The sequence below is a fragment of the Coregonus lavaretus genome (assembly GCF_964263955.1).
Source record: "Coregonus lavaretus genome assembly, chromosome: 2".
Taxonomy (NCBI): Eukaryota; Metazoa; Chordata; class Actinopteri; order Salmoniformes; family Salmonidae; genus Coregonus; species Coregonus lavaretus.
This window is the reverse complement of record NC_139989.1, coordinates 32,253,679-32,278,795: the sequence shown is the minus strand read 5'-3', so window position 1 is coordinate 32,278,795 and position 25,117 is coordinate 32,253,679. Positions and strand designations below refer to the sequence as shown.

General features: G+C 41.8%; 3 protein-coding genes across 4 annotated transcripts in view; 2 read left to right on the top strand and 1 right to left on the bottom strand.

Annotated features, from left to right (window-relative positions):
* Window positions 1-25,117, bottom strand: part of LOC311138743 (NACHT, LRR and PYD domains-containing protein 12-like) — a gene marked incomplete at its 5' end in the record, with an annotated part of 452,061 nt that overhangs the window by 547 nt on the left and 426,397 nt on the right. The window lies entirely within an intron of this gene.
* LOC311103093 (cyclin-dependent kinase 5 activator 1-like) lies at window positions 10,381-11,322 on the top strand (the record flags this gene model as incomplete). Its single annotated transcript, XM_084144628.1, has 1 exon — window positions 10,381-11,322. One exon carries the CDS (start codon window positions 10,381-10,383, stop codon window positions 11,320-11,322), a length of 942 nt encoding a protein of 313 aa, XP_084000754.1.
* LOC311103031 (vesicle-fusing ATPase-like) overlaps window positions 15,555-25,117 on the top strand; it is a gene marked incomplete at both ends in the record, with an annotated part of 41,254 nt that continues 31,691 nt past the window's right edge. For both annotated transcript variants that reach the window (XM_084144521.1, XM_084144522.1), the window contains one exon: window positions 15,555-15,674. In XM_084144521.1, the coding sequence (XP_084000647.1) occupies window positions 15,663-15,674 (12 nt within the window). The remainder of the gene's footprint in view (window positions 15,675-25,117) is intronic.

The window sequence follows — 25,117 nt, the reverse complement described above, 5'->3', positions numbered from 1 at the left end:
GTTTGGGTCCAGTGTGAGATCACAGACATCTGATGGATGAAACCAGACACAATATTAGAAATCATCATCATTCACATTAGAATGTTAACTCACTTTTCACTAATTCATTTAATGTAGATGTTTCTAGGTATCAAAAGGAGAAGTTAAGGTAACTTGAGACTTGTTGAATGATCATATGTTATGTATGGTAATATAAAACACACTTATTCCCATTAATTACACACACACACACACACACACACACACACACACACACACACACACACACACTGGACACACACTGGACACACACACACATCCTGAACACACACACGAACACGCCACACACACACACACACACAGTCAAAGCAACTCTTTGTAAACTTTGGTGTCCCTGATTTCTGCTTCTGTAGAACTACAGCTGATATTTAATATGACCAAGTAAGTAATGATGGTGGTCTTTGACTTTGACTTCACTTGAATTAAGACTTATTCTTAGTCATATTCTTCACAGCAGTCAACACTCACATTTTCTAAGTCCAGGTTTCATTGTGTTCTCTCCACCATGTTCCACACTGTAGCGGTAAGCAGAAGAACAGACAGTCATTGAGGGATACACCTGAACACACACACACACACACAACTTTGTACAAGCGGTGGTAAGAATGTTTGTCTGTGTGTGTGTCCAGTGTGTGTGTGTCTGTGTGTGTGTCCAGTGTGCGTGTCCAGTGTGTTTGTGTGTGTTTGTCAAGTGAATGTGTGTGTCCAGTGTGTGTGTGTGTGTTTCAAGTGTGTGTGTGTGTGTGTGTGTGTGTGTGTGTGTGTGTGTCCAGTGTGAGTGAGTGTGTGTGTGTGTGTGTGTCCAGTGTGTTTGTGTGTGTGTGTGTGTTTGTCCAGTGTGTGTCTGTCCAGTGAGTGTGTGTGTGTGTCCAGTGTGTGTGTGTGAGTCCAGTATGTGTGTGTGTCCAGTGTGTGTCCAATGTGTGTGTGTGTGTGTGTGTGTGTGTGAATGTCCAGTGTGTTTGTGTGTGTATGTGTGTCCAGTGTGTGTGTGTTTGTCCAGTGTGTGTCCAATGTGTGTGTGTGACCAAACACACACACACACATTGGACACACACACACAAATGGAGGAGCAACACTGACATAAGAGTCCAAAACCTGAAGGAGGAACTTATTGATGATACACAGAAGCAATGTGAGGAATTGCTCAACATTATACAACGGGTGGGTCTCATCCTCAATGCTGATTGGTTAAAACCGCATTCCAGCTGGTGTCTATTCCACAAGTTACCACCGGCTAAATCTATGAGGTTAAATTGCCAATTTACTCTGTTCCATCTGACTGCGCAATTCACCGTCTCATCAGCCCAGCCAAGCATCTAGACATTATCTCACATTTCTTTTGGACAAACATTTAGTTTTCAACAGCCTAGATTTGTATAAACTTTGCTGACTGTCTCTCCGACATTTGCAACATTGTTTCAATATTCAAATTCGATCTCCAGCTGTCCAATAGTAATGGACCCAGACAGGCAGGCAGGCAGCTTTTCTCAGACAGACGAAATCATGAATCAGCTGTCATCATTTTTATGGAAATATACAAAGAAATGTCAATTGAAAAAAGGTCAAACGAAACTAAGTGCAGCTAGTTTGCAGTCTTTCCAGCTTCAGATTGAAGTGATTGTGTTAGCTGTGTTGTTGGCTAATGAGGCGAAATCGCGCCTCATTAGCGGGCCTAACACCCGTGCCAATATATCCTCCAAACACCAGCTTCTCCAGCATTATCACTTATTTGTCATCTCTTTTTGATTACACTTTGAGAACATGCGAAAACGTAACACACATGGAAATGCCTCAATGTGGTTGGATGAGCTATGTTCACAACTCGGCAAAACAATGTCAATCTCAGAAGAAGATAAAGAAATCATATCTTGAAGAAACAAGACAAGGAAATGGAAAGAAAGACAGACAGAGGCCATGTGAGTAAAGTCATACCGTCTAAAATAAAATAATGACAGCTGTGATGTGACAGAGGCCATGTTTCCATCCAACCTTTTTATGCTAGTAAAGTGCATGTTGGATAACAAAAATGTAACGACAGGCCTGATGGAAACAGAACATTCTCGGTCAACTTTCCACATGTTGACAAAACTAAATACGCTAAACAAAGTGGGATCTTTTTGTGTCTGTAAAATGAATTATGCGAGAAATGTCAGTGGAAACGCTTTTGTGCACAAAATGTATAACCATCATATCAAAGTAAATTTAGTCACGCGATGACATGCCATGTGGTCCTCCCACTACGACTCGTCGGGAAAGCATGCAGTTTATTAGGCTACAGATGAAATACGTTATGAACTTCACAGGATGGTGAAAGTGCAAGGTGATGAGCTTGATGCTCCTTTCCGATAAATATCAAGGGTATTTTTCTGGTGACATGATCATCGATGCTTGGCTGCCATTTCACAAATAAAAATAATCACATCACGTAGGCCATACGTGCGCTCTAGCCAACAGCATGCAGAAACAGCACTGTATGTGCACCCTGTTGGCTAGAGCGCACGTGTCAATACCAGAGTGGACACACTCGCTATATAATGCAACATCAGGAGAGTTGAAAACGCGATGGGGTCTAACATGACCAACATGATATACAGAGCAAGTGACATGCTATGCAATCAGTTGAGTGGGATGCTGGGAGCAGTGTCCTTTTTGCACAGCTATCTGCACCAACACCATACCTAATCATACCGGTCTCCACATTGTGGAATTTCATCACTGTAAGTGGTAGTCAGTCCAAGAACAGAGATATATTTTCTGTTGATTTTTGTACCACTGAAGTAGCAAGTGATAATCTACTTTTTCCATCACAGGACTCTATATTATCCCCTACTGTAAATATAAAGAGTCTGGTCACCCCCTTGACATTTACATTTTAGTCATTTAGCAGACGCTCTTATCCAGAGCGACTTACAGTTAGTGAGTGCATACATTTTTTTGTTCACTTTTTTTCTTCTTCATACTGGCTCCCCATGGGAATCGAACCCACAACCCTGGCGTTGCAAGCACCATGCTCTACCAACTGAGCTACACGGGACAAATCACTCCAGATGGAAGTCAGAAATGCTACTGGAAGTGGTTCATCTGTACCTTCAAGAAGCAATTGGAAGAAAAACACAAGTTGAGACTTGTAAATGAGAATGTATGCCAGGGTGCAATTCCAGAAGCTTAGACAAAAATATCAAAGGAAGATGCCCTGAAGGAGCTAAATGTCAAGCCATAAAAGAAACAATAGCTCATCACTAAACACAATCACTGGATAGTAATTTCTACCTCAAATAAAACTTGTTGAAAACATTTTCATTAATATTATAGTATCATAGGGAACAAACTAACAATTAGGAGAAATACATCAATGCTCAAATGAAGATATTTAGTAGGGAATTGCACATACTCATAAATATAGTCATACTATACCAATCTTCATTGATATGATTGTTTTACTATATGCTTATACATCATTTATTCCAAGCACGAGACTCTTAAGATTTTTTTAATTGTTCTGTAATTTTTGTATGTTAATAGTATATATATATATATATATATATATATATATATATTCCCTCTTTGTTTGAACTTTATAAAGTATTTTTTCCTCTGAAAAATCATAGGCAGGTAGGTGAAAGACGGTATAACCGAGAAATGTACATTTAACTAAGTTGAAGATGCTTGTAAAGCATGGTTACTAATTGGATTCAATGTTTTAATGACAGTTAGGAGAGGAACAAAATGCACTGTAAAACCATGAAACGTGACACATGTATAACCTAAACGTCAGTGTTTAAAACTTAACCATTAGGTATTTAGATTTGTCAATAAGTGTTCTCATCTTAAACACAGGCAAGAATGCAAGATTTAACACTTATTGTAAATACTTTTTCCAGGCATTTGATATAACTGAGAAATGTCAATTTGTAAAACAATGGTTATTAATTAGCTTTGAATTGTTAACTAACAGGAGATGAACAACATTAGCAAACTTCTCAGGAGATGGAAAGATACAGGCCTAATCAAAGATGCACTGCATCTGGATTTTGTAACCTTGATTATTTTATGTTCATTTTTATTTTTATGTAGAGAAAAAAACGGATTTATATGATCCTGGATTGAAAGATATGGTAGTAGTTTTGAAAAACTGAAAAATATTGTTTATGAACATAATCAACATCATCATAGTTGATAATGAACTGTGTTTTTATGAGATATATTGCTGTTTTTAAGAAGATCAAGCCTGTTTTGTCTTGTTTATTCTACAGTATAAAACAATGTTTCCCAACCCTGGTCCTCGAGTACCCCCAACAGTGCACATTTCTATTGTAACCCTGGACAAGCACACCTGATTCAATTAGTCAACTAATCATCAAACCCTCAATGAGCTGAATGAGGTGTGTTTGTCCAGGGCTACAACAAACATGTTTACTGTTGGACCAGGGTTGGGATACTTTATATTGTAACACCCCATAATGGTTTTGGTATAAAGCAAATTGGCCAGTATTCCTAGTGTTGATTTTTCAGTGTAACATTTCTAGTGTTGATTCAGGTGTTAAATTAACTCTATAACTGTTAAATGAACACTCATTGGTGTAAAATAACCTGTTGGTGTTAATAACCAGTGTTAAACCAAAACAACACCCATCATAATGAAATTTCCCAGCACAATTTTTGGAATTGTTTGTTTCAATATCTATGTTTTTGCATGTTCATTAATTGATACATTAATTTGATCCTACTCAAATAAAAATAACATAATTTGTTTTATTAATCCAATCTGTTACTTGGACTTGTTGCACCCTTTACTGAAATGGTTGTTCCAGTTTAGATTCTTTAGGTAGTCTTGTATCTTAGTCTTCCCAACCCGGCGGTCATTCTGAATGCATGTTTGGGTGAATATAAAATCTAAATGTTGGATATCCCCACTCTGGCTGGACTCCGATAGGAATTGCAAATCACTTTGCAAGTCAGCATAATGTGACTTGCAGGCCTGTAAACCATGAGTTTTCGGCCACTGTATTAGGGTAAAACTAGGCCCTCAAAATATGGCCTTATGAAATAGGTGTTGTGTTAAATCATGACATTTTTATGATAACATATTCTCTTAGGATCTCACTTGGTGAAGGCCACAGGACTGAAAATGGATGAATGCAACAGCCATGTCTATGTCACTAACAAATACAGTCATGGGTGGTGCTTTGAACTCGTTGAGAAACACAGATTGGCTAATGGCCAACAGCTGCTTAAACCATGAACTAAAAGTACAGCTATCATGCTTGTAAACACATTATAGTGTTCAAAAACCATATTAATAGATAGCTTTTTATAAATAATGTTTTGTTGTTGCATTTAACTGTCGAAAATGCTGTTATCGAGGTAATTTCCTTAGTAGATGATGTCAGAGGTCAGCATGTGGGAGAAGTGGGATCTCAGGATGATAGACGAGTTTCCCACAAGTAATTACCAGTTCAAGTGCATTTGTCCCAGTCATATGTGGCCAGGGATGGCCATAAATTACAATTACAAAATACAACTACGAAATGCCCTAAAGACCAATGTATCAAAATAAAATACAAGATACTTTTGCAAAGTATTGTATTTAATTAAACTTAATGTGTTTTGTGTTTTAAAATACAAAAATACATGTGCAAGTTGCTGGCCGAACAGAAATAACATTCTCAGTAATGGTTACAGAAACGTTTTACTTGTTATGACTGTGTTATGTTGTTGTTTATCTACCTTAGTTGAATGCATTGACACTCTGGATAAGAGTGTCTGCTAAATTACCAAAATGTATATGTGAAAATTAACAACTGCAAAGCACACTGGGTATTTTCATTGGCCTCGTTTCGGGGCAGAGCTCATTTGACTAATACTCAGCATGCTTTGCAATTATTCATTTTTACATATACATTTACACTACCAGTCAAAAGGTTGGACACAACCTACTCATTCAAGGGTTTTTCTTTATTTGTACAATTTTTTACATTGTAGAATAATAATGAAGACATCAAAACTATGAAATAACAAATATGGAATCATGTAATTTAGTAACCCAAAAAGTGTTAAACAAATCAAAATATCTTGATTTGATATTCTTCAAATAGCCACCCTTTGCCTTGATGACAGCTTTGCACACTCTTGGCATTCTCTCAACCAGCTTCATGAGGTAGTCACCTGGAATGCATTTCAATTAACAGGTGTGCCTTCTTAAAAGTTAATTTGTGGAATTTCTTTCCTTCTTAATGCATTTAAGCCAACCAGTTGTGTTGGTACAAGGTAGGGGGGGTATACAGAAGATAGCCCTATTTGGTAAAAGACCAAGTCCATATTATGGCAAGAACAGCTCAAATAAGAAAAGAGAAACGACAGTCCATCATTACTTTAAGACATGAAGGTCAGTCAATACGGAACATTTCAAGAACTTTGAAAGTTTCTTCAAGTGCAGTCGCAAAAACCATCAAGCGCTATGATGAAACTAGCTCTCATGAGGACCGCCACAGGAATGGAAGACCCAGAGTTACCTCTGCTGCAGAGGATAAGTTCATTAGAGTTACCAGCCTCAGAAATTGCAGCCCAAATAAATGCTTCACAGAGTTCAAGTAACAGACACATCTCAACATCAACTGTTCAGAGGCGACTGTGTGAATCAGGCCTTCATGGTCGAATTGCTGCAAAGAAACCACTACTAAAGGACACAAATAATAATAAGAGACCTGCTTGGGCCAAGAAACACTAGCATTGGACATTAGACCGGTGGAATTTTGTCCTTTGGTCTGGAGTCCAAATTGAAGATTTTTGGTTCCAACCGCTCTGTCTTTGTGAGATGCGGTATGGGTGAACTGATGATCTCTGCATGTGTACTTCCCACCGTAAAGCATGGAGGAGGTGTGGGGGTGTTATGGTGTGGGGGTGCTTTGCTGGTGACATTGTCTGTGATTTATTTAGAATTCAAGGCACACTTAACCAGCATGGCTACCACAGCATTCTGCAACGATACGCCATCCCATCTGGTTTGGGCTTAGTGGGACTATAATTTGTTTTTCAACAGGACAATGACCCAATACACCTCCAGGCTGTGTAAGGGCTATTTTACCAAGAAGGAGAGTGATGGAGTGCTGCATCAGATGACCTGGCCTCCACAATCCCCCGACCTCAACCCAATTGAGATGGTTTGGGATGAGTCGGACGGCAGAGTGAAGGAAAAGCAGCCAACAAGTGCTAGGCATATGTGGGAACTCCTTCAAGACTGTTGGAAAAGCATTCCAGGTGAAGCTGATTGAGAGAATGCCAAGAGTGTGCAAAGCTGTCATCAAGGCAAAGGGTGGCTGTTTGAAGAATCTCAAATATAAAGTATATTTGGATTTGTTTAACACTTTTTTGGTTACTACATGATTCCATATGTGTTATTTCATAGTTTTGATGTCTTCACTATTATTCTACAATGTAGAAAATAGTAAAAAATAAAATAAAATAAAAACCTTGAATGAGTAGGTGTGTCCAAACTTTTGACTGGTACTGTAGTTCATTTAGCAGATGCTGTTATCACACCATAGTGTCATCAGACTTTTGATACCAATGTAGAGTGAAAGGGGGACACAAAATTGTGAACAACTATAAAGAAATGTTATAGAAAAGTATTTTGCATTTTGAAAATACAAATTACAGCTTTCAAAAGTACCTTGTTACAAAATACATTGGAGTGTAGTTCAGCCCAATGTAATACAATATACAAAATACTCAGAAGTAATTCAAATAGGTATTTCAAATACATGTAACATAAATATTGCCCATCTCTGATCGTAGATCAATAACCAAGCATCAACAACCCAACCTGGCTCTGGCAATGGGTTGTGAAATGACCCAAGTGCTGGTTCAAAATAACCCAGCATGTGTTCTGTCCAATATTTACCCAAATTGAATTGTTTTTAACCCAGCATTTTTTTTGTCCATCACCCAACCATGCGGACACATGTTAGAGGTGAACCCAAACATAATTCCATAATTTAGCATGCATTGGAGAGATTAAATGGAAAGGCGAATGGCCTAAATAAATGATAGTGTATAGTGCTCTTATCTCCGGTGATGGGGACAATATCTAAATTATCCTTTTGATTAAGCACTCGATATCAAGTGTAGGCTATGCAGTTACAAATGCATGTTTATCTAAAGATATAGGCCTACGGAGAGTCCTGATCTGCCAATGGGGTTTGAGTTTACTAGTTTGTATGGCGTAACTGTATTGGTTGTGAACGGAGTGAAGGGCACCACTGGATACAGCGGATTCAGCACCATGGACAGAGCACCCAGCGGTTGGCTACCCACACATCCACAGCCAATACGGTCTCTAGCGCTACGATTGGGAGAACGACATAGCAGAAACAGCAGTTTACAGCGCGGACCAATAGGATGACTGCATATCAGTTTCACAGCCAACCCCAATATCTGCAGATGCCTGCATCAAAGCGTCGAGATTTTTGCTGGTTTGCTTAAGGATAAGCCATCTATTTTTAGAATCTGTAGTATACATTTGATCGTTTTATTTTCTATGTTTACATCTTCCTTATCTTCTTTCTCGCCTTTCCCTACGGCGTGTTTGAGAGAGATACGCCCCTTTGTCTGCTTCGTCCGGAGGACTGCGATAACAGCCGTGCTATTGATTTTTGCTCTTCAATGGAATACATTTTTATACTAATAGCGAGTGTTGGCAATACATTTCGCATCTGCTGTGTACCGGTATTGCCCTCTATGAGAAAGAGACTATTCCATTATTCTTAGCTGAAGATTGAGACACCACACATAGACACAGCAAGAACCGGGAAACGTTCATTCATAGAGCTTTCAGTTCCATAGCGCCTTCTCTTGCTCCCGCCTAGACACCCCAGGACCGTGGACAGCGCTTGTGTCAGTGGCCGCAGCTCGGAGTGAAAAACAACTATTAGGCCTATCGGTTCATCACAATCATCACAAGATACTCAAGAACTGACTAAAAGTTAAGATCACAAGCTGTGATTCTATATGGATTATACCAGAATACTCTACTGATTGGAAGGTAAGAAATTGTGCCTTTATGAGCAGTTGTTTTTCTGCAGCTTGTGTCAGCTTCATTATCAAGTGATTTAATCAACATGCTATAAACAAGACAGTGAATTCGGTTTCTTTATCATTGCACTGTATTTGTCTTTATTGGGCACGATTAAGCAACCATTTTAAAATTACAGTGCAATTTTTTGCTTGCATTTCCATATCTTGATAATGGTTAATTGGAGAAAAAATATGCCTTCAATAATAGGTCATGTGTCATCAATAAACAATATTTATCAATATCACAAATAAAAACATGTAACGTCAACAAATATAACATCTATATCTATATCAACGCTGTCTTGTGCTAAAGGGGATGGTGTTTTCATTCAAGGCTTCCATTTTGAAGCTAAGATGGATGCTTGCGCACATTTCTTTATCCTGCTTCGGTTGCCTTATCTTGCTCCTTATATAAAATTCATAGTAACGATGTAATGTTTGGCCTAGTTAGATTAATTCGAATTTGCATTCGAAATTTGAGATATTAGACATAATACATCTTATAAATGATATTAACATCATGGCTGAAATGAATATTAAACAAAACATCATTTCAAAAGTGTATAGTGACTGCTGCGAGATTTGGCCTTTATGAATTAACTGTCTCTGAGGTGTTATATAGCCCAAGGTCTATTCATTGATCTGTGACTAACAAAAAAAACGGCAACTTTGACTGTCCTGTAAAAACAGGCTATTTAATAAATGTGATTAATTATTCATAGCCTAATTAACACACATAAAGGAACTGATTGATTTATCCAAACCAAGCTGTAAAGGAATTTGATTTGGTTATAAGTTGGGGATTTTGATTACTTCTGTTTTAAAGATAGGAAGTCAGATTTGCATCTGATGTATATCAACTGAACAAACTAAAAACGATGTGTTTGAAATAAACACTAAATATTTATACTATTTAAATGTAATATTTCTTATGTAATATGGCCTTCCAATTAATACAAATAATACAAAATACTTTACCCTGGAATTTTCCAAGATCAACAGTTTTAATAACCGTTGGAAATGCATTCAGCAATCAATGTACAGCTCATCTTCAATAAATTTTCCCCCCAAATCCCAAATGTTTCCTATTCACAAAACGCTGTAGCATACTACTTTGTAATGCACTTTCTATTCTGTTTATTGACAGGTACCATTTCCCCTCTCAGAGAACAAGAATATTTGGTTCTTCCCATTAAAAACACTTTTGTCAGATCCCCAGAGAAGAGAACCAACTCTCCCTCCATAACTCTCTCCCCCAGAGGAACGATGGGTACCGTTCTGTCCCTCTCCCCTAGCTACCGGAAGGCGGCCCTGTTCGAGGATGGCCCGGCCACTGTGGGCCACTACACAGCCGTCCAGAACAGCAAAAACTCCAAGGACGCCAAGAGCCTCAAGCGCCAGTCCCTCATCAGCGTGTTGCCATGGAAACGTATTGTGGCGGTATCGGCCAAACGGAAAGGTTCCAAAAAGCTCCCACCCGACGATGGGCAGAAGGTCAGCACTGAGCACACCATCACCAACAGCCAGAAGCTGAAGAAGTCCCAGTCCTGCGCCAACTTGTCCTCTTTCGCCACGCAGGAACCCACCATAGCTGCCACCATCCCCACCTCCAAGACCGTCTCCAACGTGGCCGCCACCGCCAAGAAGAACTCACTGACCGGTTCCATGGGGGGCCAGGCAATGAATGCGGGCACGCCCAAGCGGGTGATCGTCCAGGCCTCCACCAGCGAGTTAATGCGTAGCCTGGGTGAGTTCCTGTGCCGGCGCTGCTACCGGCTGAAGCGTCTGTCCCCCACCGACCCAGTGCTGTGGCTGCGGAGCGTGGACCGCTCCCTCCTCCTCCAGGGCTGGCAGGATCAGGGCTTCATCACCCCGGCCAATGTGGTCTTCCTCTACATGCTGTGCCGCGATGTGGTCTCCTCTGAGGTGGCCAGCGAGCGGGAGCTGCAAGCATCTCTGCTCACGTGCCTCTACCTGTCGTACTCCTACATGGGCAATGAAATCTCCTACCCGCTCAAGCCCTTCCTGGTGGAGGCTGAGAAGGAGGCCTTCTGGGACCGCTGCCTGGAAATCATCAACCGCATGAGTGGCAAGATGCTGCAGATCAACTCCGACCCGCACTACTTTACCCAGGTGTTCGCCGACCTCAAAAACGAGAGCAAGAAGGAGGAAGAGAAGACTAGGTTGTTGATTGGCCTCGACCGATAAGAGGAACCTTGGGAGGACGGTAAAGGGAGGAATAGGGGAGAAGTGGGACAGGTGGGATGTGGATAGGGTCAGGGTGGCACGCACGACTACAGAAAGAACAGGAGCGTTGTCTGGTGTTCCCGTCTTGTATTAGTAGAAAATTGGTTTAGCTGGAGGCCCATAATGGCCAATCAGGAGGCTCTGGTGTCATATATCATGTTAACAAGGCCAATGTTTGGGCATTATAGTACTTACAGACAATCACACAGATAAAATTAGTGATAACCTTTATGTTGAGTGAACAGTAAAACACTGACCTTCAGGACATTTGATAACAGAGATGCAGCGGGGCCTGGGGCTGGGCACATATTAAATGTTACTTCAACAGCAGCCAAACCTGACAAGATTACATTTATAGAAAATGATGACCCCTCATAAACCCGAAACAGGTCATCAAATGTCAGTGACTAGAATAAAAAGAAGAATGGCTGAGTAGAAGACAGATACATTTTATGTGTCCAGATTCAGAGTCAAGAGAATCACTTTAGGGACTTCAGAAAGCTGTGAGGCCACTGCATCCCTTTTCCCCCTCTCCAAGCTGCATCGGCATCCTCACTGACCCTAAATATTAACACAGACAGTGGAAACACCAGACAACATCACTGTAGTAGTCTGCTCGTGTACTGTACATAGTTAGGGGGGAAAAACTAAGAGTCATCAAAGCAACCAAAGGCAGAGCTAAAGAGAGGATCCATGTGGATTCAACAGGGAAATGTGGGGGTACAAGAAACATCATGATCCCACTACGCATGAGACCACGTCCCATGTCATCACATGTCCCCTCAGGACATCACGTTTTCACGTCTTAACATGTCCTCTGACGTCTTCATTTCCTAATGTCCTCCACATACAATCACCAATTGCCAATACCCCCTACCTCACCACCAACAATAGCCCTGCCCAAGTCTACCCCCACAACATTGCACTTCTTCCCACAACAAGCATGCCTGGTTTTATTTCACCATTAACAAATAAGAGCTTGCCAAACCTCATCACCTACCACAGTCCTGATTTGTGTTTTGGTATGGAGAGGAGGCTAGTCCTCCTCAAATAAAGTGATATGGAAGGCCAGTAGAACATACTGCTGAGTTGATTGACTTCCATTGACCCAAAACAACACTAGTCGAGAACTACAGGAGACTATTATTGTGGCACTTCATGTGATGTGTCCACCTGCTTGGTTTCCATTAAGGACAGAACTAAATGGATTCTCCATTAAATTCATCTTCCTTAAAGAGACTATTCCCTCCCCACTGACGGTTATTTATGTAACCACTTGTGTTGTCATGCATGTGTGCTTCTATGGGTTCCTAGCATGCTGCTTTGTGTTCGCACACCACGGCTACTTCCCAAATGGCACCTTATTACCTATGTAATGGGCTACTCTGGCCAAAAGTAGTGCACTACATAGGAAATAGGGTGGCATTTGGGACATGCGCCACATGATTTTAGACTGAGAGCAGTATGCTGCAATGCTGCCCTTACATAAACTGATTATGAAGTTATGATTACTGATTATGAAGTCTTCGCTTTTATGAAATCCCACCTCCTGCAAGGTTGGGAGGCGAGAGTCCTGTGCCATATCGTTCTGAAGATTACGATTTATAAAAACAACAATGCAAGTCTTGGATCATCATGCAGAACAAGAAAGACTTCTTAATGCAATCACCCTATACATTTCATTAGTTATTATTATAGTATTGTGTATGTATGTTGACGATGACAGAGCCAGTGACTTGTGTTCTACCAATGTAACTCAATGGCAACATGGAACAAGATAAATATTAATTATCTGTCAATTTCAGAATCTCACTGACTTGGCTGTGTAGCGCTCAATTGAAACTGCCATTGATATTATCAGCAGTCTCAAACCTCATGAAAAATATGCATATGAAAATCTGATTGCAGAGCCTGCATACATGTTCTTCCTGTAAGATGTGTTTGGGATGGATTGAACGGTAGATAGCTGATGTATAAGTGACTTTCAGATAAAATTGGAATTATAATTATTAAGACATGTTCTTTGCTGTTGAACCAAGTTGTGTGGTATGGGTTCAGTGCTTATTCTCATACAATACAGTCATTTACACTTCCATGTGCTTGAAATAGTTACTGAAAAAAAAAAATGTCCACTGAGGGTTTGCTGCTTCCAAATTGATGCTAGTAAGTGAAAATTAGAATATTGCTCTCTTTTCATTGCTATTAATGTTTATAGCTCCAACCACATTTGAATGTGTGTAATTATTCTCTTTACAATTTCAGATAGTTACTGTGACTGGTAAAATATTGACATCTGGATATTTCGCGAACTCTATCTATAGGCCTTCCATGAAAATGCACATGTGCAAACTGACCAATAATACTGATGAGTAGAAATGTAGTGGAAATGACAAGCAGTGAAACTTCTATTGTATAAAGCAACAGAGATAGTGTCTGCCAGGTGGAGTTTCCACCATTTTGTTTTCACGTATTCAGTCCATTCAACTCAGCAAGGGCAAGTCGCAAAGAACAGAGGGAAGGAAACAAATGTTTGGAATGGAACACTCAGCCTGTTTGGAAAGGAACACCCAGCCTGTTTGGAATGGAACACTGAGCCTGTTTGGAATGGAACATGGCCTGGGACTCTATGGAACTCTATGGAGAGTGGTGAAGTTCACCCTGTATCCTCTTATTTCTTTGACTAAGTCATAACTATGTGCCATGTTTTCACTTGCAACACAAACAAGACAACACATTTGTACAATACAAAGTTAACGGGGTTGTTTAATTATTTTCCCTTTTCATTTGTGAATCATATTGTGTGCAACTTTGTTGAACTACTCAAGTAAGTCAAAATAGTGTTATTAGAGTAAAGATGCGGCAATCTGTGACTAATGTATGTGGATGTATGACTATGTATGTGAGTGAGAAGAATTTGATCAACTGTTACATTTACTTTATATAAAAAATACATTTGCAAGCCTTTTTAAATGTTATATTTCTTTGTGTCTGATCGTGTGAATGAATGTTGAACATTGAGGAAGCAAGAACTCCATCTTACACAGATAGGCTTGGTGGAATTTTCACTGTATTGGATACACCAATCCTGTCCCAGGGACCACACACTATAAAACCATAATGCAGACAGGCCAAACGCTTTCCACCTCCTAGCCATATAACTAGGCCGTCATTGGTTCTTAACTGACTTGCCTAGTTAAATAAAGGTTTAAAAAATAGAACTTCACTTCCCATGAACCTGCACTGCCCAGTCTGGCCACAACGAGGCAGTAGAGAGTTGTGACCCATCATCAGGAATATTGAGCAACCTGCAGCTTGGAGATCTGAGATGATAGATACTGTATCTAAGTACCATCATGGAAATAGCTTCACCTTTCCCTCTGATAGACTAGGTGGAATGTTGGATAAGAGAGGATTAGGTTGCTTAATATGTCTGCCAATCTGTAGCCTATGGCTGCTGAAGTAGCCTCTCTTATCCATGGCAGGCCGACTTGAGATCACTACATTGCAGAGAATCATACATACAAATTACGCCTCCCAAATAACTACTTACTATGTGATTAAGACTAGCGATGTTGCACCTTGTCTCGCTCAAAGGGAACACCCCTTAAATACACTGGGTGCGCATTGCCTTGCTCAAACGCTATTCTGCTGCGTGGTGGGCAACTGCAGTGCGGAATGGCCTTCTCTGAACTGGTGGAGTGGTTAGGAGGAGCTGTCCACGGTCGGTGGTGCTGAACGGGAGGCTAGCTGTTTGTACGTGTGAGGGCCTCTGTCCCTGGTCCTGACCAATGTAGAGGCTCTGTCTGCTGTGCTGAAAGGTGCGCCTTTGCAAGATACCACACACCCAGCACAGTTTAGAATCTAGATTCTAGCTGCTTATTCACAATTGCAGATCACAATATCAATCTATAAACTCCAATAGCTACGTTGTGTGTGTAATCTGCACATATTATTTACTGGTAAGCGAGGCTACAATAATTTTATTGAGAATACTCAACATTAAACAGAGAATAGGCTACATGGATAAGAGTGTGTAAGAGTGGGAGGGGGGAACAGTCGTGCAACGTGAGGGACGTTCATTGCACGAGATCATTGATGATATTTTGCTAGGGCTTCCTCTGAATTCGGCCAATCAAAATCGAATGCGTCGCACTCCTCAGTCGTGCTGTGTGTGTAGCGTTGGTTCCTCATTCATAGCTAGGTAGATAGGATACAGTCCATCTGCCGTCTCCGTCCGCTGTCAGTGCTGCCGTATGAATTACGATTCAAAGCTGCACCTCTGAACATCACGAAACGCGAAGATGGCGGCCCGGGTAAGATATTTTCTCGTTTGTTCAATATCTCCTTGTCAAAATAAACATTTTCTTTCGTTGTAAATAGGATACAATTCCGAGTGCGACGTATGGTTTCCAGGTAAGCAAAGGAAGGGGGTTGCCAGCCTTCAAATGGCAAGAAATGTCGGCTATGCTCTGCTATTTCAATGCAGAATGTTTTTTACGCCCTGGCATTCTGCTTGATAGGCACCCGCACAATCTGGTTTTGACGGGTCGCAGAAATAATTGATCTGTCTTGTATAATCAGCCTACAGTCAGCGCTAGGAAACTATAGGCCTCTACAGCTAGCCACTGCATTAGCTGAGTGCGTCGGTTGAAGCTAATCCTGGATTTTACATGCCCTTTAGCCGACGGAATGCTTAAAAGGGCAATTGGAACCTTTTATAGGATATCTGTGCAAAAAGTGCTTGTAATCATTTTAGCCGACAGAATGCTTAAAAGGGCTATTGAAACCTTTTATAGGATATCTGTGCAAAAAGTGCTTGTAATAATTTTGTGAAAAGCATATCACAGCAGCGCACGCAAGCTTCTTGTCCATAGCACGACCTCGCGGGTGTATTTTATTAGGCTATATAGCCTATGGCAGTTTTGGGAGTCCGGAATATAATCTATGCTTTCTTGTATTGGAATAGATAATGGATGGGCAACCCACTTTTGTATGCCCGCGGATCAATTTCCAAAAACAAAAAATATTAATGTTTTTGGGGGAACTCAGTCAGGGTCAATTTACTGTTGCGAGTTAGAATGGTAGAATAAACAAGGTGCAATTTCGACATTTGGTTGTGGATCATCCGTTTCTCTTGTTAGGCCTATGTCAGGCACAGACAGTCACTTAATTAGCCCGTGTCAGCTTGCATTTTTTTGATTGGTAAATTAGTCTAGCCAGCTATCAAAAACTTGTAGTAATCATGGTCGAATTACCGACCTGGGCCTCCCCATTCATTTTGTTAGTCACTCTCACTCAGAAATCATATTAAAAACTGCAAACATTTCTCTCCACCCTATGGCAAAATGTGTAGAATTGCACGAAATTACCTGTAAAACTGCTAATTTATCTCCGGCCCAATGCAACATTTGTAGAATTGCAGGTACAAACTAGGTACTGCAGGATTTTGTCCCAACTAGGCACCACACTGAGCTACTTAGCTAATTGATCTGTTCAGTGATCGCCTAAATTCAACACACCAGGTCCAGGTTGGTTAACTCAAAAACATGAAGTGGCTGGGGCACTCCAGGAACAGGGTGGCCTACCCCTGACCTATATGCTACGCTCAACTTGAACAGACAACACCTTGCTGCTGCATTACGTAGGTTAGCAATGCCCTGCCTGGCCTGCTGATAGGGACTGGTGCCACTGTACTGCCAAATTCCTATTGGAAATATCTTATATCACTGGATTTTTATCACAGGATGGAGCACCATTTAGAGCTGGTCAACTGTCAAGTTATGCACCACACCTTGGCATGTAGGCCCATCACTAATGCTGATTGAAGCTCTTCTCCTGTCTCTCCCAGTTTAAAACCATTATATGATGTGGAGATCTAAGCTTGCCCATTGAATTTACATAGCTCAAGGCAAAATGGTAATATAGGTGGGGCATAATAGCATGAGATATTTAAATCTAGGCCTATTCCATTGGTTGATGTTGCTGCCTGCCTGCATTATTCGAACTTGTATCCAGAAGACACCATTGGCAATACACCACTGTGGTTTGAGAATAAGGAATATTTTCCCATCTAGTGCTCTAGTATAATGGCCCCAATGAAATTACAAGACAGTATTGAAAATGCAATATTTACACTATGAAAATAACAGCAATGTCATTCTTTAAGGTAGTATTCTACTCCTTCTTGCCGTTAAGTGTCAAGGCAATGATTAGCTTTTGTACATCAGTGTACTGGATCCAACAGTTCGTTTCAGTCGACAGACTTGTTTATTTGTTATCATTTCAGTTGACATACTTTGCATTAAAGGCATTGAGACGCGTTTAAATCTTTGCCTTAGCGAGAGGGAGAATGTGCATCTCTGTCCCGAGCCAAGGCATCTGATGATACATTTTCACTCGGTCACACGGCATGAGTCAACTGTGTCCACTGGCATTGGTCTCCCTCCTTCCATCGCCCTTGCAGAGTGAACTGCACATTGTTGCTGGGCCTAGAGTGTCAGAGCTGCTGAGAGGGACATAGATGGTATCTCAGACTGACAGCACACAGCGGACATCTTATAACAGAGGGAAATAGCCTACATGAATACCCCTTACTAAATTCTCTTACTAAGAGGAAAGCGTAGGGAAAGGACGTGGATTCACTATGAACAGTAGACCTAGGGAATGAAAACAGTGGATGGTCATCAGAGAATGACCTTTGTTTGTGTATGTGTGGTCATCCATGGCCTTGTAGTAATGTCTAAATGGCCAGGGGTTTAGGAGAATCTACATCCTATGCTGACATCAGATCCTCTTTATTCATTGGCCCTCTCCCATCTTAGTATTTTAATTGGAGAGTTAATATATTATGTTACGTTTATGTAATGTACAACAATGTAAATAAACAAACACAACAGTGCACTGGGAAGATAAAAAAATCTGTGTTATGTGCAAGATGGGAAGGAATGGGGGAGGTTTTCAACAGGACAAGAATCAGGATCTAAGATCAGAGCGGAGTGTGACAGGATACGAGAAAACGACATACTGAATTAGATAGCAGTCTCCCTCCTGTGAACCTCTACACATCCTCTACAACCAATAACCAGCCCAAACTTCCACTACCACAAACTGCAACTAAACTACTATACGCCACCACTTTCTGTCCATAACTGTCCCTGCCTCCAACAGTGCATACAGGTCTTCATAAGGATGTCATAATAATGTCATAACTGCACTGGAAGTATAGACCCTTAGTATTAGAACATGACAGAGGAGGCTGGTGGGCGGAGATATAGGAGGACGAGTTCATTGTAATGGCTGAAATGGAATTAATTGAAAGGTATCAAACACAGGGTTTCCATGTGTTTCATGCCGTTCCATTTATTACATTCCAGCCACTACAATGAGCCCGTCCTCTGATATTTCCACCCACCAGCCACCACTGGACCAGAACACTTATAGCCAGACCCAGACTGAAGTGTATTGAGACTGTGAAGAAGTGCTGAGCAATTAACCCATTTTTTATTTTATTTGAGGTTATTTAACAACTAATTGACTGATGTCGGTCCAATTATTTGAATTCCATTTAGTTAATTTTTTTGGGTGAGCCCAACCAGTCTCTCTAGAGAGAAATCAAATAATTCACGAGAGAAAGGGCTGAAGGGAGTTCTAGTTTTCAATAACCATTTACTGCAGTGGGCTAAATCAGGGTCACACAGAGTAGTCTTAAACTAATCTACTTCGAAACAAAAGTATGCACCTCACACACGTGTCCGTGTTCGAGAGGATCAAAACCGTAATGTATCATGGGTAAATTGTGACTGACTGATCTACAAATAATAATGAGTAGTTATTTTTGATGTAAGGTCCTTTGTAGATCCGTCAGTCGGCATTCACCTGCACTTTAGGCTGCAATGTTTTACAAGCCCATGGATACACTTTTACGCCTGCTACGTTACAGCAGTGATCCACTATACGGATAGCCACACTAGCTTCACCCTCATGTCAGTGCTAGCAAGCAGGCTAGGTAGTGCTAGGTACAGTATCAACAGCCAATCCAGTAGGGGCTGGAAACTATAGTGAGCCTCGATTGGTCAATAGCAAAGCGATGTCGAGGAGTATGTGACAAACGTTCAGCTTTTCCCAACTTTGGTCCTGCCCTGTTCACGCTCCCTCACCCATGCTTGCATCGCCCAACGGTCCCCGCCTACTTCACTTCCCTTCATTGAAAATGAATGGAGTTTCATTGTTTCATCGCCCCCAACGTGCTAGATGGATTTCTGCCAATAGGTTAGATCAGGGGTCTCCAACGGGAAGATCGAGAGCTACCAATAGCTTGTAGCCCACCTATGAGTAGCTCGCCAATCAATTCTGAAAGTACACTACATGCATTTTTTCATGTGTTCCATCGCAAACTGTCAGAAACATAAAACTCCCGGCTACTATCCAATCAAAGCCATATTGACATTATCCCACCCCTGGTTAGCCACTATTGGCTTACTTCTTCTTCTTCAATGGTATATTGGCGATCACACAATTTAATGAGCATCCCGCCACCTACTATGCAGGATGGAAACAGGATTCCCCCAAGAAATTGAACTACCAAAAAACTACCAAAACACTACCAAAATAAATAAATAAATCAAACAACTCTTCTGTTAAAAATAAATAAATAAAACTGAACTGATCCCTACCCAGGCTCAAAGGGAACCTGGGAGGGTGGGTCTTCCGGCGCCAGTACCCCTTGCAAGTCTTTCGATGTAAAATCCATTTCTGCTGCAGCCACAATAATGTTCGACTTCTTTGAGACTTATAACTGTGGCAATGAACGCAATAAAATCCACCTTTTTAACACACAGGGTATCTTTTGTCTGGCAGCAAACATTTACTACAGGCTGTGGTGCGTCCACTACCATCTCTTCACTAGCATCACTTGTTTTCTCAATTATTTTAATTGCCTCCGCATAGGAGATTCGATTGACCGCTCTAACTTTTGACACCTCAATTTCCTTCACCCTTACAGGGCACTCCAGGAACTCAGAATCATGATTCCCACCACAATTGCAACACTGTCGTCCTTCTACACACCTTTCTTCAGTGTACTCTGTCAATGTGCCCTTGAGCAAGGCACTTAACCCTGATTGCTCCTGTAAGTCGTTCTGGATAAGAGCGTCTGCTAAATGACTAAAATGTCAAATGTACTCTGTTGGTCTGCACACACTTGAAACATGGCCAAATCCTTTACAATTCTTACACAGCAATGGTTTGGGGATGAAAGCTCTTACAGTGTATCTTACATAACCAAGCTTCACATGCGTAGGTAGATGCTCTTTATCAAAAAACAACAGGACCGACAGACTTTCTTATTTTTCTCCATTTACCCAGTGGGTCAGATGCCAAGCACCAACCACACCAGGAATTCTCTTCAGGTATTCAACCTGAACATCCGTCGTCACCCCTGAGATGACTCCTTTGACGGGTGCTCTACTCCGAAGTTCAAAACACAAAACCTCTGTTGTCCGGATTCTTTTGAGGCCCACTGCAATCTTCCTCTGCTCTTCAGAAATACAGTTAATCAAAATAAGACCACTCCTGGTCACTCTGACAGACTCCACTTTTCCAAGCGCATACTTCACCATTTTCAAAACCTCAAACAAGTTTCCCACATACGCATCCTTACTCAACAAATGCATCCCTACAAGAAGCGAATCATTATCATTCATACACGTATCCTCCACTCCAATTTTAGACAATTTCCTTTTTGTCCCAGTTTTCGATATTACTGTTGTCCATTCAGAACATTCGTCTTCACCAAATGTACTCGACGCGCTACTTAATTTGAACTCAGCTTCAACTTCCGCCATCTTCCTCTCCACCAAAAACCTCCACTATTGGCTTGAAAAGCCAAATGTAACACAACATCTGCCAATTAATTTCTAGCAATATTGCCTGTTTGTCTGTTTGGTGTGCACGTTTGTCTATCACTCTGTATGTAGCCAGTCAGTGATGCTAATGATAACCATCTTGTGAGTAGACAGACTTTCCTCAAAAACCTCAATTAACTGTTAACTGCAAAGTAGGCTTACCTGACAGAACTACTGTTTATCAGGATTATTTGTATCAATTGGGTGGTGATTGTTTTGCAAACTCTGCCATGACATGTGCTTCAGCAGTAGGTCTAACAGCAGAAAAATTGCTAGACCTACACATTTCTCTCTTGCTAGATGCACAGTTAAAGGGGAATTACACTCAAATATCTAAATTTTTCAGACCTCTAAAATGGTCTTCTGATGTGATTTAAGCATTGACATGGACATACATTTTCGTTTATTCTATATGAATAATTGTAATATTTAGAGTAAAAAACAGAAGAAAAAACCCCAAAAGCAGGACAAAAAAACAGAGAAAACAGAATTCAGGAAAATACCTAATATAATTTTTCGGGCCCCCCTTAGTGTTGTTTATTAACCATTATTTTACCATGTATATTTTTGTACTGTCACGATCGTTAACGGATGAGACGGACCAAGGCGCAGCGTGATAAGCGTACATGTTTATTAATGTACTGAACACACAACAAAACAAACAATACGTGAAGTCCTAGGTTACACAAAACAAACCTTACGGAACAAGATCCCACACCGACTAGTGCCAAACAGGCTGCCTAAGTATGGTCCCCAATCAGAGACAACGAGTTACAGCTGCCTCTGATTGGGAACCACCCTGGCCAACATAGATCCATACGATCTAGAAACTACATAGAAACTCCACACCCTGGCTCAACATTTAAGAGTCCCCAGAGCCAGGGCGTGACAGTACCCCCCCCAAAGGCGCGGACTGCGACCGCGCCACACAAACACAACAGGGTAGGCATTCCACCTCGGAGGCGGATCCGGCTCCGGGCGTGACCACCACTTTCTCTCCACCTCCCCGTTGCGCCCCTGGTCTGGTCTGGCACCGCTGACTGGAGCTGGACCCGACGACGGTGGATCAAACCGTACAGACTCCGGACTGGAGCCGCTGGCCGGAGCTGGACGGGGCACCGGTGGAGCGGATTGCTCTGGCTCCGGAGTGGATCCGCTGACTGGAGTTGGACCGGACCCCGGTGGAGCGGATTGCTCTGGCTCCGGAGTGGAGCAGCTGACCGGGGCCGGACCAGGCACCGGTTGAGCAGGCACGGGCCGTGCCGGACTGGACACATGCACCACAGGCTTGGTGTGGGGAGCAGGAACGGGCCGGACCAGGCTGACGACGTGCACCACTGGCTTGGTGCGGGGAGCAGGAACGGGCCGGACCGGGCTGATGACGCGCACCACTGTCTTAGTGCGGGGAGCAGGAACGGGCCGGACCAGGCTGACGACGCGCACCACTGGTTTGGTGCGAGGGACAGGAACAGGCCGGACTGGGCTGGCGACGCGCACCACTGGCTTGGTGCGGGGAGCAGGAACGGGCCGGACTGGGCTGGGAACACCCACCACTGGCTTAGTGCGGGATTCAGGAACGGGCCGGACCGGACTGGCGACACGCACCACTTGATTGGTGCGAGGAGCAGGACTGGGTTCCTTCATTAACCCCCGCTCCTTCTGCTGCCTAACCAGCTCCTCTCGCCGTGCCTCTACACCTTCCTTCTGCTCCCTCTGCACCAATGACCCCCTTAATCTGGCGGCCTCCTCTGCTAACCGGCTGAACCGCTCTACCGCGGCCTCCTGCTGCCTCGTCGTCCACGGCGTGAGCCCCCCCCTAAAAATGTTTTGGGCTTGTCTCTCCCCCGTGCTCATGGCCTCCATCCCTCTTGCCAGACTCTCGCTCATCTCCTCCCAAGTCCATCCTCTCTCCTCATCACGCTGCTTGATCCAGGATTGGTGGGATCTTCTGTCACGATCGTTAACGGATGAGATGGACCAAGGCGCAGCGTGATAAGCGTACATGTTTATTAATGTACTGAACACACGACAAAAAAACAAAACAAACGATACGTGAAGTCCTAGGTTACACAAAACAAACCTTATGGAACAAGATCCCACACAGACTAGTGCCAAACAGGCTGCCTAAGTATGGTCCCCAATCAGAGACAACGAGTTACAGCTGCCTCTGATTGGGAACCACCCTGGCCAACATAGATCCATACGATCTAGAAACGACATAGAAAACATACCATAGAAACTCCACACCCTGGCTCAACATTTAAGAGTCCCCAGAGCCAGGGCGTGACATGTACACCAAGAAGTTGCAGGGTAGAGTAGAAGAGAAGAATGTGCCTATTTGGTAAAACAAAATTAGTAGCTCACGATATGTTTAATTTTTAAAAAGTGTCTCTAACCCTGGGTTAGATACACACAGACCGCATAGACCACATGAGAGAGGAATGTACACAAAACAACGACGAGAGAGAGGGATAGAGACGGTTTGTGAAAGTATGCCTAATTTACTTTAAAGAACTAGTAAAATGACTTCGTCAGACAGCTCTGCAGCATACTTAGGCAGGCTAGCCTCGCTAAATAGGATGACTAAAGACAGTACAGTATGGGGAGCACAGAGATAACGTTAGATGGTCTGGCTGGCTGCTACTGCCTGAGAAGAGATGAGATGATGACTTTAAGGAATGCAAATAATAAAGTCATCAGATAAAAACTAAGTACAACTTAATTATTTATTATTTCATAGTAATTTCCTATTTTGTATTACCAATATCTACCCAATGTGGACCTGACCATTTTTGCAATTTTGGCAATTTCCATTAAAAAGCTCTAAAATCATTTTTAATGTTATTATTTCATAATACATTTAATGTAAAAAAAAGAAAACCGAAATCGAAAAACCGTGATAATTATTTTCAAAATCGAACCGAAACCTACCTCAAAAAACACTAATCGCTCAGCACTACCGTGATGAGACCAAGACCAGTTTAAATATGAAAAACATGAACCAGAGGAGGGTTGAATGATGACAGCATTCTAGCTCTCCCCAGGCCCTTACAGAGAGAATGGGTAATTAATTTAGCTAGGCTGCTGGTAAACGAGTTATCTCAGAATAGCATAGTATCAAACATCTCCCTCGCTGTTAGTCACATGTTCAGTAATACACAGCACTGTTGTATCTGACATATAAATTGTTCACATTTAATTATTCAGTCTGCAGCCTTGTTTTTTTTCTCCACCTCAGATATGTCACACAACAAAACACTAGTCTCACTAATATTTCTATAGGCCTATGTTTTTACGATCTTATGCACCAGAAAGCTCTCTGCATATATTGAAAATGTTATAACAACATGGGTTGTGTGTCTATATATCCATATCTCTCTCTCTATATATATGTTACGTGTCTATATACACATACAGTGGGGAAAGAAAGTATTTAGTCAGCCACCAATTGTGCAAGTTCTCCCACTTAAAAAGATGAGAGAGGCCTGTAATTTTAATCATAGGTACACGTCAACTATGACAGACAAAATGAGAGAAAAAAATCCAGAAACTCACATTGTAGGATTTTTTATGAATTTATTTGCAAATTATGGTGGAAAATAAGTATTTGGTCAATAACAAAAGTTTCTCAATACTTTGTTATATACCCTTTGTTGGCAATGACACAGGTCAAACGTTTTCTGTAAGTCTTCACAAGGTTTTCACACACTGTTGCTGGTATTTTAGCCCATTCCTCCATGCAGATCTCCTCTAGAGCAGTGATGTTTTGGGGCTGTCGCTGGGCAATACGGACTTTCAACTCCCTCCAAAGATTTTCTATGGGGTTGAGATCTGGAGACTGGCTAGGCCACTCC